This window comes from Ostrea edulis, chromosome 7, assembly GCF_947568905.1.
Source record: "Ostrea edulis chromosome 7, xbOstEdul1.1, whole genome shotgun sequence".
Lineage (NCBI taxonomy): Eukaryota > Metazoa > Mollusca > Bivalvia > Ostreida > Ostreidae > Ostrea > Ostrea edulis.
This window is the reverse complement of record NC_079170.1, coordinates 76,537,552-76,553,412: the sequence shown is the minus strand read 5'-3', so window position 1 is coordinate 76,553,412 and position 15,861 is coordinate 76,537,552. Positions and strand designations below refer to the sequence as shown.

At 32.1% G+C, this 15,861-nt stretch overlaps 1 protein-coding gene and 1 pseudogene across 1 annotated transcript; one reads left to right on the top strand and one right to left on the bottom strand.

Annotated features, from left to right (window-relative positions):
* Positions 1-1,980: 1,980 nt before the first annotated feature.
* Positions 1,981-6,932, bottom strand: LOC125672650 (uncharacterized). The gene is made up of 7 exons (XM_048908842.2): positions 6,840-6,932; positions 6,267-6,348; positions 5,715-5,887; positions 5,488-5,552; positions 5,117-5,208; positions 4,598-4,707; positions 1,981-2,703 (listed from the first exon to the last, which is right to left on the bottom strand). Exons 1-7 carry the CDS (start codon positions 6,930-6,932, stop codon positions 2,383-2,385), a joined length of 936 nt encoding a protein of 311 aa, XP_048764799.2. The 3' UTR covers positions 1,981-2,382.
* A 1,292-nt stretch (positions 6,933-8,224) lies between these two features.
* Positions 8,225-10,648, top strand: LOC125672651 (uncharacterized; annotated as a pseudogene).
* Positions 10,649-15,861: the final 5,213 nt, after the last annotated feature.

Below are 15,861 nucleotides of genomic sequence, written 5' to 3'. Positions count from 1 at the left end.
GTCGGAAAATATTCCGATTTAGTTTTTGGATTACTCCGTTTACCTGATCAAGACATATAGTTCACGGCGGGTATGACCCATCTCTGGTATACCCAGTAGTCTGTGTTTGCCCAACTCTTTATTTTGTATTCATAGTTGGAATTATGAAATTGACCACTGTTCGCTATCTTCGTCTTTCGTTGTTGGTTTGTTTTTTGTTGTTTTTTTGCCGCCAATCCTTTCTTGTTTTTTATATTTTAAGCAGATATCACAGAATGGTTGTTGGTCTATAACTACGGTGAATGTTCAACGATCTCACACAATTTTAATAGCAATTCATCTAAGATGAATCATGATATGATGTCATATTACATTCTAAGATGAATCATGATATGATGTCATATTACAATATTGATAGTTTGCATTTGTATATGCATCTGTATATGAAAGGCGAATACTAGTATATGCATGTATTAGTTTAATCATTTGTGGAATCATGCATTTTGAAGTGTATATATAATATTTAATCTGTAAAATAATAATAACAGTAATGAAAATGTAAACATGTAAAAATGGTTGAATTATTTTTTGTGAAAAACATTAAATGGGAAAATTTTCCTTTAAAAATCCATTTTGCAAAGTAGTTCCAAAATATTTGTTTGAATGGATTGATAAACAGCAACAAGTTGCATCCAAGTTTATGTAAGTTATTACATCACCATAGTAAGATGTGAAATTTCTGCGCATACTACTGATTCAAATCAATACGGCCATTTTAATGCACACAATACTGCATATTTTGCTTTTGACTTTAAGGACATACGTGATGTTTCTAACCTTTTCTCTAAAATCATTTTTTCACCTCCTTGATATGAAGAGTTCTTGTATAATTTCCAATTCCGTTTTTTATTGCTGTAATATATACCATAATACTTTGTATTTCGGCCTGAGTACATTAGTGGTCATCGTGTTGGAATGCAGTTTAACAGAGAGAAAAGCTGTGAGTTCGGACGATGCTTAGTAATTAAATCATTTAACTAGCAATGCAAAAGCCCTGGGCTCAATGTCCGATTGATCCAAAGATTTTTTTCTCACCCTCTTTACAACAGTAATCACTGCGTGAAAAAATAGCTTTACAAAGCCAGTAAAGATTATGTAAATTATAAATTTACATTACCTTTAAATGCCTTTACTGAAAAAAAGTCAAAGTTCTAAAAGGTAACCTTTACGATAACTTTACTTAACTTAAATATGATGTAATGTCCCACTTTTTCTTGACTTTACAAAACAGTAAATTTGATATTTAATGGCATTAAATATATCATTTTGTGCACATTTAACTTAATGTTTACAAATTGTAAATATATATTTTGATCACCTTTAATTACTCAAATGTCATATTTATATGCATTAAATATTATCTTGTCAATTACTCAAAATGTCATATTTATATACATTAAATATTATCTTTCCTCTGCCTGAAGTACATTTCATTCTATTCTATTGGTATATCAGTCTGGCATCTCTCCTCGTCTTCCTCGTAAGCAGTTCTTTAATCATCCAATAGACAAAACGCAAGACTATAGCAGGTTATCTTTTCTTTTAATACAAATTAATAATGCCACAAAACATTTGAAGTAAAATAAATTTAAAAGGGACTACTGCTGTACAAAATATTTCCCATACAGTTCTTCTAGAGCAGTGATTGGGATAAGCAAATTGCTAAATGTGACAACGGCGTGTTACCAGCTAGTGTCAATGTGACATTTCTAAAATGAATGCGCCATAGTGAAATTTTTATGCGACATTTTATTAAAATGATGAATCTGAGAGATCAGTAAATTATAATCTAAACACTACTGACAGACTGCATTGCCATAGATGTGCGCCACAACGGCGCAGTATTTCAACATTCTGTGCGCCATTTTTTTATTTAATGCGACTATGGCGCTGGGCGCGTGCTTATCCCAATCACTGCTAGAGAGCTACACATACTGCAGCTGACAACTTAACAGTGACAACAGGAAATCAATTTCAAAAAAGTACTGATTTACATATTAACAATTCAGGGCATACATTTTCTATAAGTTTGAACATTTCTCACCTGGTCTGTTATGATTTACAGCTAAAAAATCACAGTTATTTACACTATATGCATATACATGTATCTGCATGCATGTTAAATTTCAAAAGTAAAATTTATAAATTAAAAAAGTTCTCTTTTTTACAGAGAAGTCAAAAATGTTGATTGCACATATTTGCTAAGAATACTTCACTCAATAATTCTCTTAAACTATAATTTTAAAAAATTTCAAATTAAGATAAAACACATATGGATAATGTTAATTTACATGTTTAAAAAGTTTATATACAGCATCAACATAAACAAAAATTAATATTAGTTCATTTAAAAACCGAGGAAAACTCCTCTTCAAATTCTGGTGTTGGCTGTTCTTTTGCTGAACCTTTTGTTCTCTTTTGAACGAGTCGCCTACTCCGGGGTGGACATGTCCCTAAATATTTCTTGTCCAAACTGTCTTTCACATTCTTCCAAGTGTCACTTTCCCAGGTGTATGGGTGCGAAATAAAGCCATCTGCTCCTTCTTCATCACTTGACATATACTTATATGATTGTTTATGGCTAAGAAACTTTTTCACCGATGTTTTCTTCTCCTCTGTCCAGTTCTTCTTCTTTTCAGTTGTAACCAATCTTCGTCTTAATTTCTAAGGATTAGAACAAATCCAGTTTCAAATTAAACATTAAGCAATTAAATCATATTTGCAAACGTTGTTATTTTGACAATGCATGGTGACAATAATAATGTATTTATTCTCATAAAATGACAAAGTATGTTGCATAGAAAACAAGAGGCCCATGGGCCACATTGTTTGCCTGAATTACTATGGCCCTTCTGTTCATTCCTATCTTTAACTTTGGTCACACATTATGGCCCCGCCCTACCATCAGGGAGGGGGGAGGGGGTGTCATGATTTGAATAAGTTTAAATCTACACCTCACGAGAATGCCTCCACTTAAGCATGACTAATCACTGTTCTTTAAAATAAGATTTTTATAATTTTTCATTTATATCCTAATGCAAAACTTTGGCTTCTTATTGTGGCTCCACCTTACCCCCGGGGGTCATGATTTGAATAATTTCGAATCTATACCTCCTCAGGAAGTCTTCTCATTAGTTTCATCTTTTCTAATTCATTAACTGATGAGAAGATTTTTTCTATACATTTCTGAATGTAAAACTCCGATCCTCTATTGTGGCCCGAGCCTACTCAGGGGGTGGTAAGGATTTGAAATTTTTTAGAATTTACACTTCCTCAAGAAGCTTCCACACAAGTTTCACTTTTTTTGACCCAGTGGTTCTTAAGAAAATTTTTAAAGATCTTTTCCAATATTTTAAAATGCAAAACTTTGATCCCATATTGTGGCCCCACCCTAACCCCAGAGGTAATGATTTGAACAATCTAAAATCTAAACTTCCTCATAAAGCTTCAAAAAAAGTTTCACCTTTTCTAACCCCAAGGGTATTGAGAAGAAGATTTTTTGTTATATATTTCAATTTGAAACTTTGATCCCCTATTGTGGCCCCACCCTTACCCCGGGGGTCATGATTTCAACAAATAAGAATCTACACTTCCTCAAGAAGCTTCCACATAAGTTTCACTTTTTCTGCCTCAGTGGTTCTTGAGAAGAAGATTTTTAAAGATTTTTCCTATATATTTCAATGTAAAACTTTTATCCTCTATTGTGGCCCCACCCTTATCCTGGAGTCATGATTTGAACAATTTAGAATCTACACCTCCTCATAAAGCTTCCACGCAAGTTTCATCTCTGGCTCTGTGGTTCTTGAGAAGAAGATTTTGTTTTAATCCCACCCTAATTTTGCTTTTCCCTGAATATCTCCCCTTGTAAGGGGGGGGGGGGGGGTCATTTGAACAATTTGAATCCCCCTTACCCAAGGATGCTTTGTGCCAACTTTGGTTAAATTTGGCACAGCGATTCTTGAGAAGAAGTCTAAATTGTGAAAAGTGTACAGAGACGGATGGATGCCGGGTGATCAGAAAATTACAACATGCGCATAGTCAAATTTAAGAGGAGTAACGATACAGTAATACATTGCTTGTATTGATAGTAAGGTATCACAATAGTGTAGCATATTTATCCTATCATAAAGTATGTTTTGGGATACAGTAAAAGTTAGATTAAATTTCATTGTCTTACTTAGAAATTTACATCTGATCTAACAAAATTTAAAAATCCATAATAGCAAAATGAAATTTGGAGGTAAGCAACAGTAAATATTAAGTAAATGTAGCATGATTTAATGGTTTACAGCTGTATTGTGATACATGTTGTACTGTATGACCATGTTGTGATATGTATCGTAATATTAAATACCCTGCCATACTAGTACTCAGGCCTATTTCATTTACACGTGTGAAAAAAGATGTATAAATTAGACAAAAGGCTAAGAAAGAAGTAAAACCTTAACAAGAAGTGTTAAAATTGTTAAAAGCAATATATACATTCAGTAATAACTTCTGATTTTTAAGGGTTTTTTTTTGTGTGTTAAATTTAATGTAGACTTTCATAATGGAATACCTCATTTTTTCTTTCATAAGATGCCTGACGCTGTCTATGAAGTTGGTCTTTGTTCTTTGCTTTTCTGGTGGCTCCGTCCTTCTTAGAAGTGAAATATCGCTTCACAGCAGCTATATAAAACATGTCTCATTCATTAATAATAATAATTATTATTACAAAATTATAACAAAATTTTAATCTATCTGTGTGAGAGATTTTTAAAAAAATTTCTTCCAATAACTTTTATGATTTATTGATCAATAATACAAATGTGTATGTACTTTCATAACTTAATACAAACAATTTTAAGGATTTAAATTAAAACAAACTTATATCAAAAAGTCTTTCTTGATGAAACAGGGGTTATCAGATGCAACGTTTTCAAAACAAAATTAATATTCAACTCCATGCGATTAAATTTTTTTTCAATATGGCTACTGTTAATCCCTGTATGAATATGGAAAGCACTTTACCGTTTATATGAATGCAATGAATTAAAGCAAATACAAGGTGTACCCTGAATAAATCAGTAAGTCTTACCATTTAAAACTTCATTAGACACATCTGGTGCAATTCCTTTGACACTTTTCTTTATGAAGTCAGTCATTTCCTTCTTTGCCTCATCATTGTATCTTACAAAAAAATAATGAAATCATTGAAAATTCATTGTAAGCTATTCAAATTTGACCACAGTGATGGAAATTTAGATATAATACTTTGAGAATACACAAAATTTTTTCAAGATTTAAAAATATTCATAAAGAGAAACGAACCACTTTGAAATGAAATACAAATAAATACATGTAAGTACAAGTACGTACAGGTTTTTTTCTTCTTCTTTTTTTTAAATGACACATGTAATTTTCATATAACAGTGTCTGCATCACAAAAGAATGAATGACACTTTTTACCTTTTCTTGAAATCCCATTTCAATTCTCTGTCCTCTCCACATGCGTAAAATTCTTTTACGTTATTCTGTGTAAATATGTATGCATGATTTAAATATTGATCACTTAATTTTCTATGTCACTTAAACAAATATTTGAATACAAAAGTGTATGTACATTTTTCATGCACTTTATTTTGTCTCATGCTATTTTTCAATGTTCTGAACCTATTAATACAAATAAATATTACCCTTATTCTGTTTGGAACACTGATGACCTCCTGTGTTTCCTCCTTTCTTTTTTCAAATTCCCTCTTCAGGTCCCTAACTTCATTTCTCATCACCTTCATTGTGGAAAGAAGTTCTTTTTGTGTAGCCTGCATTTCTTTTAATTGTCCTTGGATACCTATGTTAACATCAAGAAAGATTTAAACAGAAAAATAAATCAATTTTCAAATAGAATTGTAAACAAAACATCAAAATGACTTATGAATGTACAAGGACATAGCGGGGATGTCTCCTTAATCATAGACAACTAACGACTTGAAAAAAATGTAAAAAAAAAAAAAAAAAAAATAGATAAAAAGAAGAATAACTATTAACTTAAAATGCCATATGTACTAGATAACATAGAGAATATCCCTCTAACTTTTCATACAAGTGTAACATTTTCTGAAGATGTCATGTTAGAGATCAGACAGTTACCTATCAAAGTTTCAGAAAATCCTACACTATCTTGTTTTCATTATCTTTTAACTTGGTTATTGTTAATTGTAGTAAAATTGATCAAGATCAATTCTTACCCTTACTGAAAGCACGACTTGGAGAAAATATTTCTTGGGAGTTTTCAGACTGGGAAGGTGCCTGAAAACCTCTAGGAGTTTTCTGTTCAAAGAAAGAAAATGCACTGTATTTAAAATATACCACCAAATGTTCAATAAAATTATGTGATAATAAATTCCTTACTAATCTACAGCTTTTATTTTAAATTTGCTAAGAGCTGTTCCGGTGAAAATGTACCCTCCCCAGGACTCCAGAAAATGTCAGGGGGTACCATTCATTTTTCTTGAAAAAAGGACTACCGTATGCACAGAGTTTATTTTTGCATACAGGGATCTGCGATCAGCGTTTTTTTTTTCCTTATATAACTGTTACCTATAAATGGTACCACTCAAAATCGACAGGACTGGAAGATATTTCAAAAATTAGTACCATTAATAGATGTAAATAATACACTTGAACAACTCAACATAGAATTGATTGATGCATCCCCCCTCCCCAATATAGGAAATGTTTGCTGTCTGGGGTGGGTAGATTTTTTACTGGAACAGCCCATATAAATTTAGATTTAAAAAAAAGATTTATCTTAGATTTACATTTGTGTTGTCCACATTTTTATGTGATGCTTCTCTGGCTGGCTTGCTTGCTTTCTTCCGCGGTGATCTTCTTAAACCACTAGCACTGGACATCTAAGACACATACAGCCATATCAAATAACCAATAACGATTTAAAATGGAATATTAATCTTCTTAAACATTTACCCATAGTTAGTTATAATCTGCCACATACAAAGCAGGTTTTTGGAAAAAATTAATTTACTTAAAAAGAAATCAAAGAATTTCAGAAGATATTAACTGTATGTATTTGTGAGTGACTATTTGAGTTAAATATTTTTTTCTCTCTTTTTTTATATAAAAAGTTCGGGTAAATGTTCAATTAGGACTCCAATTATAGAAGTACTTAAGAAACTAGCTTCTATGATTGACAGCTTTCCTCTTGTTATTTTTAAAATAAAAAGTTAGAGTGAAACATAAAATATCATCTTTTAAAAAATTGGTTTTCTTTTCAAAAATGCTTTAAAAGCAAGTTGAAGAATAACTCAGAAGGATGTTTAATTTTTTTTTATTTCCAGAAAGGGACCATAGTGATATGAATAAAGACCCTTTCTTCAAAGATTTTAAATAAATACGTGGTGTCTAAAATCCGCCTTGACAAAGCCAAAGAAAAGATGAAAGATTGTTGCGGGCCAAGTGTGGTCAAAACAGTTGATGGACAAGGTAATTTTTGTTATTTGCGCACAAACTCTAAAGACTTTTTCCTAATCAAAACTTGTCTGTTAACTTATCACAAAGTATTTCTGGGTAAAAGGAATTCAGATTTGTTGAGAAAAAGCTACAACATTTTGAAATGTGGAGGTGTGACTTGTATAGATGATCTCATAGACAACTGCACAAGAAATAACCCTGTTTATTTATAAGTGTAGACTCAAGTCTGTGCAAACTTTGACAACTAGACTAATTGTGCAGATCTATGTATCATAGAAAGTTATATTAACATATATAATTCATTTCAGTGAAAATAGTCTTTCTTGATGAAGAGTACAAATTTTAATGGAGTCAGCAAGCAATAAAAGGAAACGAAAGACTTGCCCAAAATGCAAGGAGGAGTGCACTGCCAGACATCTTAGCAGACATACCTGTATCTCAAATCAAGAAACAGTTGCACAGCCTGTGCAACAAACGTCATCTTCATTAAACGCTGACACAAATGAACAAGGCACTTTTGTAGATATAGATGTGCTACAATATTCAGATTCTGATACATTAGACAATGATGTGTGCTTTGATGAATTTTTTTCAGACTCCTCTGACAATGAGGAAGAATTGTTATTTATGGATAGTTTGCTAGAAGATAATTACTCCTCAGATGATCAAGTGTCAGATGTTGCTCATGATCAGTATTTAGGGTACTTTTTTTAAAATGTTGCTCAGATGGCAAGCTCTATTTTATGTGTCTGATCGAACTTTTGAATATTTAATATTGCTTTTTAGATCGCTGTTGTACTTAGTCTCCTCTACCTCTAAATTTGCTTCAGAGTTGTACAAGAAATTCCCATCAACTCTGTACCAACTTAACAAGTTTATCTGTTTTGAAAATGACAACTTCAGAAAGTTTGTAGTTTGTCCAAAATGTTATGCTACTTATGAATTTGAAGATTGTATAGAAATAGTTGAAGGTGTACAAACTTCAAAACTATGTAGAAATGTTGTTTTCCAAAATCATTCTCTTGCTCATTTTCGTAGACCATGTGGTGAACTACTTTTAAAATTTGTAAATATAAATGGCAACAAAAATTTAGTTGCAAAAAAAACTTTTTGCTACAAAAGTTTGGAGGAAAGTTTTAAACTTCTAGTTAATAGAAAGGGTTTTGAAGATCAATGTGAAGCATGGCGAAACAGAATTGTACCAGAGGATGTAATGACTGATGTATATGATGGTGATGTTTGGAGAGATTTTAATGGTAGAGTTTACAATTTTTTTTTACTGAGGAACGCAACTATGGAATCATGTTAAATGTTGACTGGTTTCAACCATTTAAATATACCAATTGCTCTGTTGGTGCAATTTACCTTACTATTTTAAACTTGCCACGACATGAAAGATTTAAGAAAAAAACATCATACTTGTTGGGCTTATCCCTGATATGAAGTCAGAACCACCAACCAATACGTTTATTGAACCACTTGTAGAAGAACTAAGAAATGCATGGAATGGTTTTACTATGAACAGCTATAAGTTCCCACAAAATCCAGCTACATTTAAACTAGCCTTGATATGTGTAGGTTGTGGTATTCCTGCTAGCAGAAAATTATGTGGGTTTTAGGCCATTCAGCTACAAAGGGGTGTAACAAGTGTACCAAAACTTTTGAGGGAGGAGTTGGAGAAAAAAATTATGGGGGCTTTGATGTTACTGAATGGGAATTAAGAAATTTAGAGTCACATAAAGAAGCTGTGAAAAATAAAGTAAAATGTAAAACCAAAACAAATAGGGAAAGGTTAGAGAAGGAATATGGAGTACGTTATTCAGTTTTACTAGAGTTGGAATACTTTGATCCTGTAAGAATGACAATTATTGATCGAATGCACAACTTGTTTTTGGGAACTGCAAAACGAATGTTAATACTTTGGAAAGATAGTAAAATTTTAATGCCTGAACATTTCAATGAAATTCAGAAACAAATGGAAGAAATTCAATGTCCATCTGATGTAGGGAAATTGCCACAAAAATTTGCCAGCAGTTTTGGTTCTTTTAATGCTGACCAATACAAAAACTGGACAATCCTTTTTTCTATTTTTGCACTGAATGGAATTTTACCTCTTGATCATTTAGAATATTGGAGGAAGTTTGTTATTGCTTGCAAATTGGTTTGTACAAGATATTTGTCCAGAAACAATGTCAAAGTGGCACACTTGTTATTGGTTTCCTTTTGTAGAAAAGTAAAGCAAGCATTTGGTTGTCAAAGTGTAACACCAAATATGCATATGCATGCACATTTAAACAATTGTATATATGATTTTGGGCCTGTTTACTCATTTTGGCTATTTAGTTTTGAGCGAGAAAATGGTGTTTTGGGTTCTATTCCAACAAACAAGAGAAATATAGAAACACAGCTAATGAGGAAATTTTTAAAATATAATCATTGTGAAGATATGTTATGTGATGAATCAGAATGTACTGAGGAAAATTTTGGACCTGAATTTCAAAAACTCCATATAATGTATGATGATAGAAACAGAGGTAATTTGAATGAAATGAATAAAGGTGTAAATTATGACTTTGTAAAAATGTGTTCTAAAGATGTACATGTTGATTCAGTTTTTTGGGCCATAGAGTCATTTGATGGCATAAAGATTTCAACTTTAAAGAACTGCACATTAAGTGAAAGAGATTTTGAATTTTTGAAAACCATGTACAGTACGTTGTATCCCTCTACAGAACTGAGAAATATGAATATTTGTAACACCTGTAGATCTGCTAAGTATGTTGATATTTTTGGATCTGTCCTTGGTGTCAAAATGGGAAGAAGCAGCAGATCATCTATGATCATCGCATACTGGCACAAGAAAGATGGACAGATATGTTCCTATGATGATATGGAACTTACACCAAGGCCTGGACAAATACAGAAACTGATTGTTCATAATGTAATTATTGGTGAAAAATCTTGTGTTCATTTGTTAGCCAGAGTCCAATGGTTTTCAAAACCTAATGAACGAACGTTCAAACACTATGGAAAGCCTGTGGAAGCATGGCACAGCAATGTATATGATGTAGAAGGACCATCTACATACATACCAGTACAACGAATCAAAGCAAAGTTTGTGTATGCTTTTGAAAAATAAGAGGACAAAATGTTATTGTTGTAATGCCAAGAGAAAGGTTTCTTTGTTAATTGTATTTGAATAACCAATGCCTAAAAAATATATGTGAACATGATTTTCTCTTCTTTTTTTTTGTATATCAGTATCTTTGTACGTGATATCAAATTGAAATATGGATTGCATTTTGCGTAGAGATATTTTTGAGATTGTTGCACAGCAACATTATCTTTTATTTTATTTTATTATGAGTTTTGCATTTAAATTCTGAAACTCATGGAATACATGTTTTTTTTTTTTATTGATTTGCACATGCCTGCAGCAAACACAAACATATCCTGTCAATCAGTACTGCTTTGTGAAGTCGAGCGCACATGTTTTGATGTGTGAAACTGGACACGTGAAGGACACAAAACTACTTATGCACTTTTTTTTTACACATTCATAAGGTATTTATATAAGTGGTGCTGCTTTGTGAAGTCAAGCACACATGTTTCGATGTGTGAAGCTGGACACATGAAGCACACAGTATTACTTATGCACTTTTTTTTTACATATTCACATTTGTTACACCATCATAGGTATTCATATAAGTGGTACTGCTTTGTGAAGTCGAGCACACATGTTTCGATGTGTGAAGCTGGACATATGAAGCACACAGTACTACTTATGCACATTTTTTTTTACACATTCACATTTTTTACACATGCATAGGGTATTCATATAAGTAGTACTGCTTTGTGAAGTCGAGCACACATGTTTCGATGTGTGAAGCTGGACACATGAAACACACAGTACTACTTATGCACTTTTTTTTTTTACATATTCACATTTGTTACACCTTCATAGGTATTCATATAAGTGGTACTGCTTTGTGAAGTCAAGCACACATGTTTCGATGTGTGAAGCTTGACACATGAAGCACATAGTACTGAATATGCACATTTTTTTTAAACATTCAATTTTTTTGCACATTCATAGGGTATTCATATAAGTGGTACTGCTTTGTGAAGTCAAGCACACATATTTCGATGTGTGAAGCTGGACACATGAAGCACATAGTACTGCTTATGCACATTTTTTTTTACACATTCACAATTTTTACACATTCATAGGGTATTCATATAAGTGGTACTGCTTTGTGAAGTCGAGCACACATGTTTCGATGTGTGAAGCTGGACACATGAAGCACATAGTACTGCTTATGCACATTTTTGTTACACATTCACATTTGTTACACATTCATAGGGTACTCATATAAGTGGTACTGCTTTGTGAAGTCAAGTACACATATTTCGATGTGTGAAGCTGGACACATGAAGCACATGGTACATGTACTACTTGTGCACATATGCTAGGCACATGCATATGGAAAATTTGATTCTGTATATGCATACTATTATACACAAAGTATGCTTATTTCATGAAAAGAAAATAAGTTTTATTTTCCATCATTTATTAAAGAAGAGCAATTTTTTTAATTAATTTTTTTTTTTTTTTTTTGCAATTATGATTTTGAAATGTAAAAACAAGTATATGTAGCTCAAATCATAATATTCAGTATTTTTTCGTAGTGTATATTGTGACTACCATCTTATTTATTGGTAGTCATGGGTCCATTTATTTTTTATGACAATTATCTAGAAATAAAAAGTTTTAATAAAGTTTGTGTTTATCTGTTTTATCTTATAGTGTTTTCAAGCATTTTGAGAGGTTGCAAAATTTGACAAGTATGTGATATATCACATGAGCACATACCTCCTTTTATTATGAGCATGATATAGATTTGGTGACAAAGTCGACCTTTACTTAAGTCATCAAAGACGAACATCTTTTTTCAAATTTAAAAAAATTGAAAATATTAAATTTACTGTTCCGTAAATATGAAAGAGAATATTTAAACACATTTTAGTACTGTAAAGATGATCTTTGCATCTTTATTTGAAGTAAAGTTAATTCAAAGGTAACCTTGATATTCCTTATATCTTTAATTATATTTACTTTTAAAGTAAAGTTTTGTAAAGGTGTTTTTTCACGCAGTGAATGTCCATTCATACAACTCATCCTAATAGTTAGCTGATAGTTGCCAGTAAAAATGTAACGTCTACTCTTATCCACTCCAGCTGATGAAAATTCGTAATAAACATTTCCATTGCTGCAACAGTAAAAGAAATTGTTTGACACATTAATTTGATTTCATGACATTTTCACCTGGTAAAAATGAGGAACTGAAAACAAAATGATTTTGAAAAACAAATACTTAACTATGAAACATATAAACAATCAAAATACATTTCCATTTACGTTTTAAAATAAATCTATTATACATGTATAAGATATGAAGGAATATTTATCTTAAGAGACTGTCTACAATAGAACCATGCAACACCAAAAAATTATTATGGAAGGTGTTGTCAAATTTTCAGAGCTTTTTATGATATTTCAAAAGTATTTTACTAGTTATATCATATTTTGTGGCAAAATCTATGAGTATCCCCTGAACTAACACCTAATGGGCCGTTCTATTTTTAGCACAATATACACATCAATTTCATGCATAAATGGGGTAATTTCAGCACGTCATTAAAATATCAAAAGCAGAATAATCACACATAATATCAGTTTCCCTTAGTCTTTTCGAACGGTATCTTTGAATTGGTGAACATAACTTTTAAATTCATTCTCCAGATTTCCCAACTATCTATTTTGTATTGCTTGTAGGAGTTATGAGATTGATCACTGTTCATTATCTTCACCTTGCATTTAAGTCATATACTGTTTTAACTAGTAAGATTATGTAATTCTCAAATTAAATGCTATTATTAGTGAGTTATAAAACCCCAAGAAATGCTTAAAACAAATAGTTTCATGGTTTAAAACACAAAATGATGCATAACTTATTGCTACTAAACGGGAATTTGGTTGCAATAAATAGAAAGTCATTTATTTTGGAGATAACATTTGGTAATTTTATCAGAAAATTAGCTCCCTCTGTGGAACTCTCATGTGAAGAAGGTAAGAAAGAATGATTCATAAGGCAGATGACAACAACATGTGGGTGGAAAGTGGTGGAAGATAAATTGTCTTGGTGAAAATTTCAAGGAAAGAAGGGCTTCGGTGGCCGAGTGGTTAAGCCGTCAGACTATCGACCGAAAGGTCGTGGGTTCGAGTCCTGACCGCGGCAGGGCTGACGTTGTGTCCTTGGGAGAGGTACTTTACATGAATTTCCTCACTCCACCCAAGTGTAAAAATGGTACCTGGCTATAGAGAGTGAAAGATATTGTTAGAATATTAGTGCTCTAGCGCTTGTAATGGCATCTTGCACTGTATGCTTCCTAGAAGGCTGAGAAAGTTATAGATTGATATAAGGTCTGCCAGGGTAATGATGTACATTGATTATTGTAAAGCGCTTTGAGCAGCATACGCTGGAAAAGGCGCTATATAAAACCAATCATTATTATTATCATTATTATTATAAGGAGTTTATTTACATCAGGATTGCAAGAAGCATACTTCAGCAAACTTGAGGATTCTTAAATGCCCATAAGAAAGTGTGTAAATTCCAGAATCATTGTTAATTGTTAACCGCACTGCACTGGCGTGCATCAGTATAGACTAAACAGTCATCACCATGCCTATGCCAATCATGAACACGGACTTTGAATAAAGAACAATATGTTGTTACCCATTACATGACAAATCGGACTCAGCTGTGAGGGGAGGGGGTTGACTCCAAAGCCGATAGATCTGCCATATTGTTCAAGGTAACAACACATGTTCCATTGCAATGCTTCTGGTAAGTTTAATTTTTTATCTTCCTGCACTAGCAGATATTGAAATATGTACTTGCGTCATTTTTATGCATAAATACTTATGAATGTTAAAATTGTACTCCTATTTGAAATTTTTAAGATATTAAGTTGCTGGGTGCACAATCTTCTTGATTAAAATACTGTTACAATATATTTAGTATATATAATGAAATATAGGTGTTTGGTGTTTGCAGCCAAGACAATGCATTGAGAAGCCCAAAAGTTGTGTCCAGATTAAGACATATGTAAAGAAAGAGTTGAAATGTATGATATAAACAAGTGTCTGAATAAAATCTATTATGAGTTTAAGTGACACATATACCTTCAAACGACATGACTAACATATAAGTTGATAGAATTATGGATGGAAACTGAATCAAGTCAAACAAATAAAGTACAAATTCAGGCCCAGCCCTTTTTGGAAAATGTAAGAGCAATTTATATTTAGTATTTAAAAAAAATTTAAACTTTAAAAAAAATGATAAAAGAACTGATTTAAGGGCAAGGTTGGACAAAAAGTGGTCAGTATGAATATTACCCAGGCCGGTGGTCAATACTGGTCAATGCTGGTCGATTGAAAATTATTTGGTCATAATAGTCTTTGTTTTCGATCATTCTAAATGTTTAAGTGGCCATTATGGTAAATACTGTAATTCATCACATGCACCATCAGTTAACATATGTAATATACATATAAGTCATGATATTAAATAAATAATGTACAAATGACTCTGTTGAATTGGTGAAGGTGTAAAAGTTTCTGTTCAAATTCCTTAGTTTAACAAGAACTACTTATTGTTCCAAATTATCATTTTAACTGTTAAGTAAACATTTGATGGAGTGGATTGGTGATGTTTTCTTAACGATAACATACACACTGGACATATCACTGGTCCCAGAGTATGCTAATTAACACCCATGTGTCAACCCTGCTCCCTGTGCTCAGGTAATGTCCACCTACTTGTTATTCCTAATCTGTCAAGGCACATATATAGATAGGTCTGTCTCCAATTGTCAAGCTATGTGACCCTCTAGTAGAGTACTGAAGATATTTTGGTCACTGTTTCAGCAAAGCAAATGTATTAAACTTATGAAATTACATTTATTTATCTAATAAAAATATTAATCAACAATTGATCCAATTAATGAAAAGACTTAATCTATCTTTTATCATTGCAAGCAATGTACAAAAATGGGGAAATAGATAGTTTAAATCACAATTGACTACTTAGGGAGTATTGACCGGGACGGTTAAAACCCGTTATAACCGAGGACGGTTTTAACCATCCAACCCTTTTGAAGGGAGGGTGTGTGCATTATTAATGTAACTGTAGTTGTTGTGTTCTTAGTATAGAGAGAAAATTTATTTAACAGTGCATATATTGGAATCAAGATAATTTTAAATATCAATTTTGGAATAAAATT

What these genes read in the sequence shown, in the direction of transcription:
- LOC125672650 (XM_048908842.2), bottom strand. Translation starts at nt 6,932, where the DNA reads ATGTCCAGTGCTAGTGGTTTAAGAAGATCACCGCGGAAGAAAGCAAGC. An exon ending in AAGTCGTGCTTTCAGTAAGG is followed by an intron (nt 5,888 to 6,266) that starts GTAAGAATTGAT and finishes CTGTTTAAATCT; the next exon opens with TTCTTGATGTTAACATAGGT. An exon ending in AAATGGGATTTCAAGAAAAG is followed by an intron (nt 5,209 to 5,487) that starts GTAAAAAGTGTC and finishes TTTTTTTGTAAG; the next exon opens with ATACAATGATGAGGCAAAGA.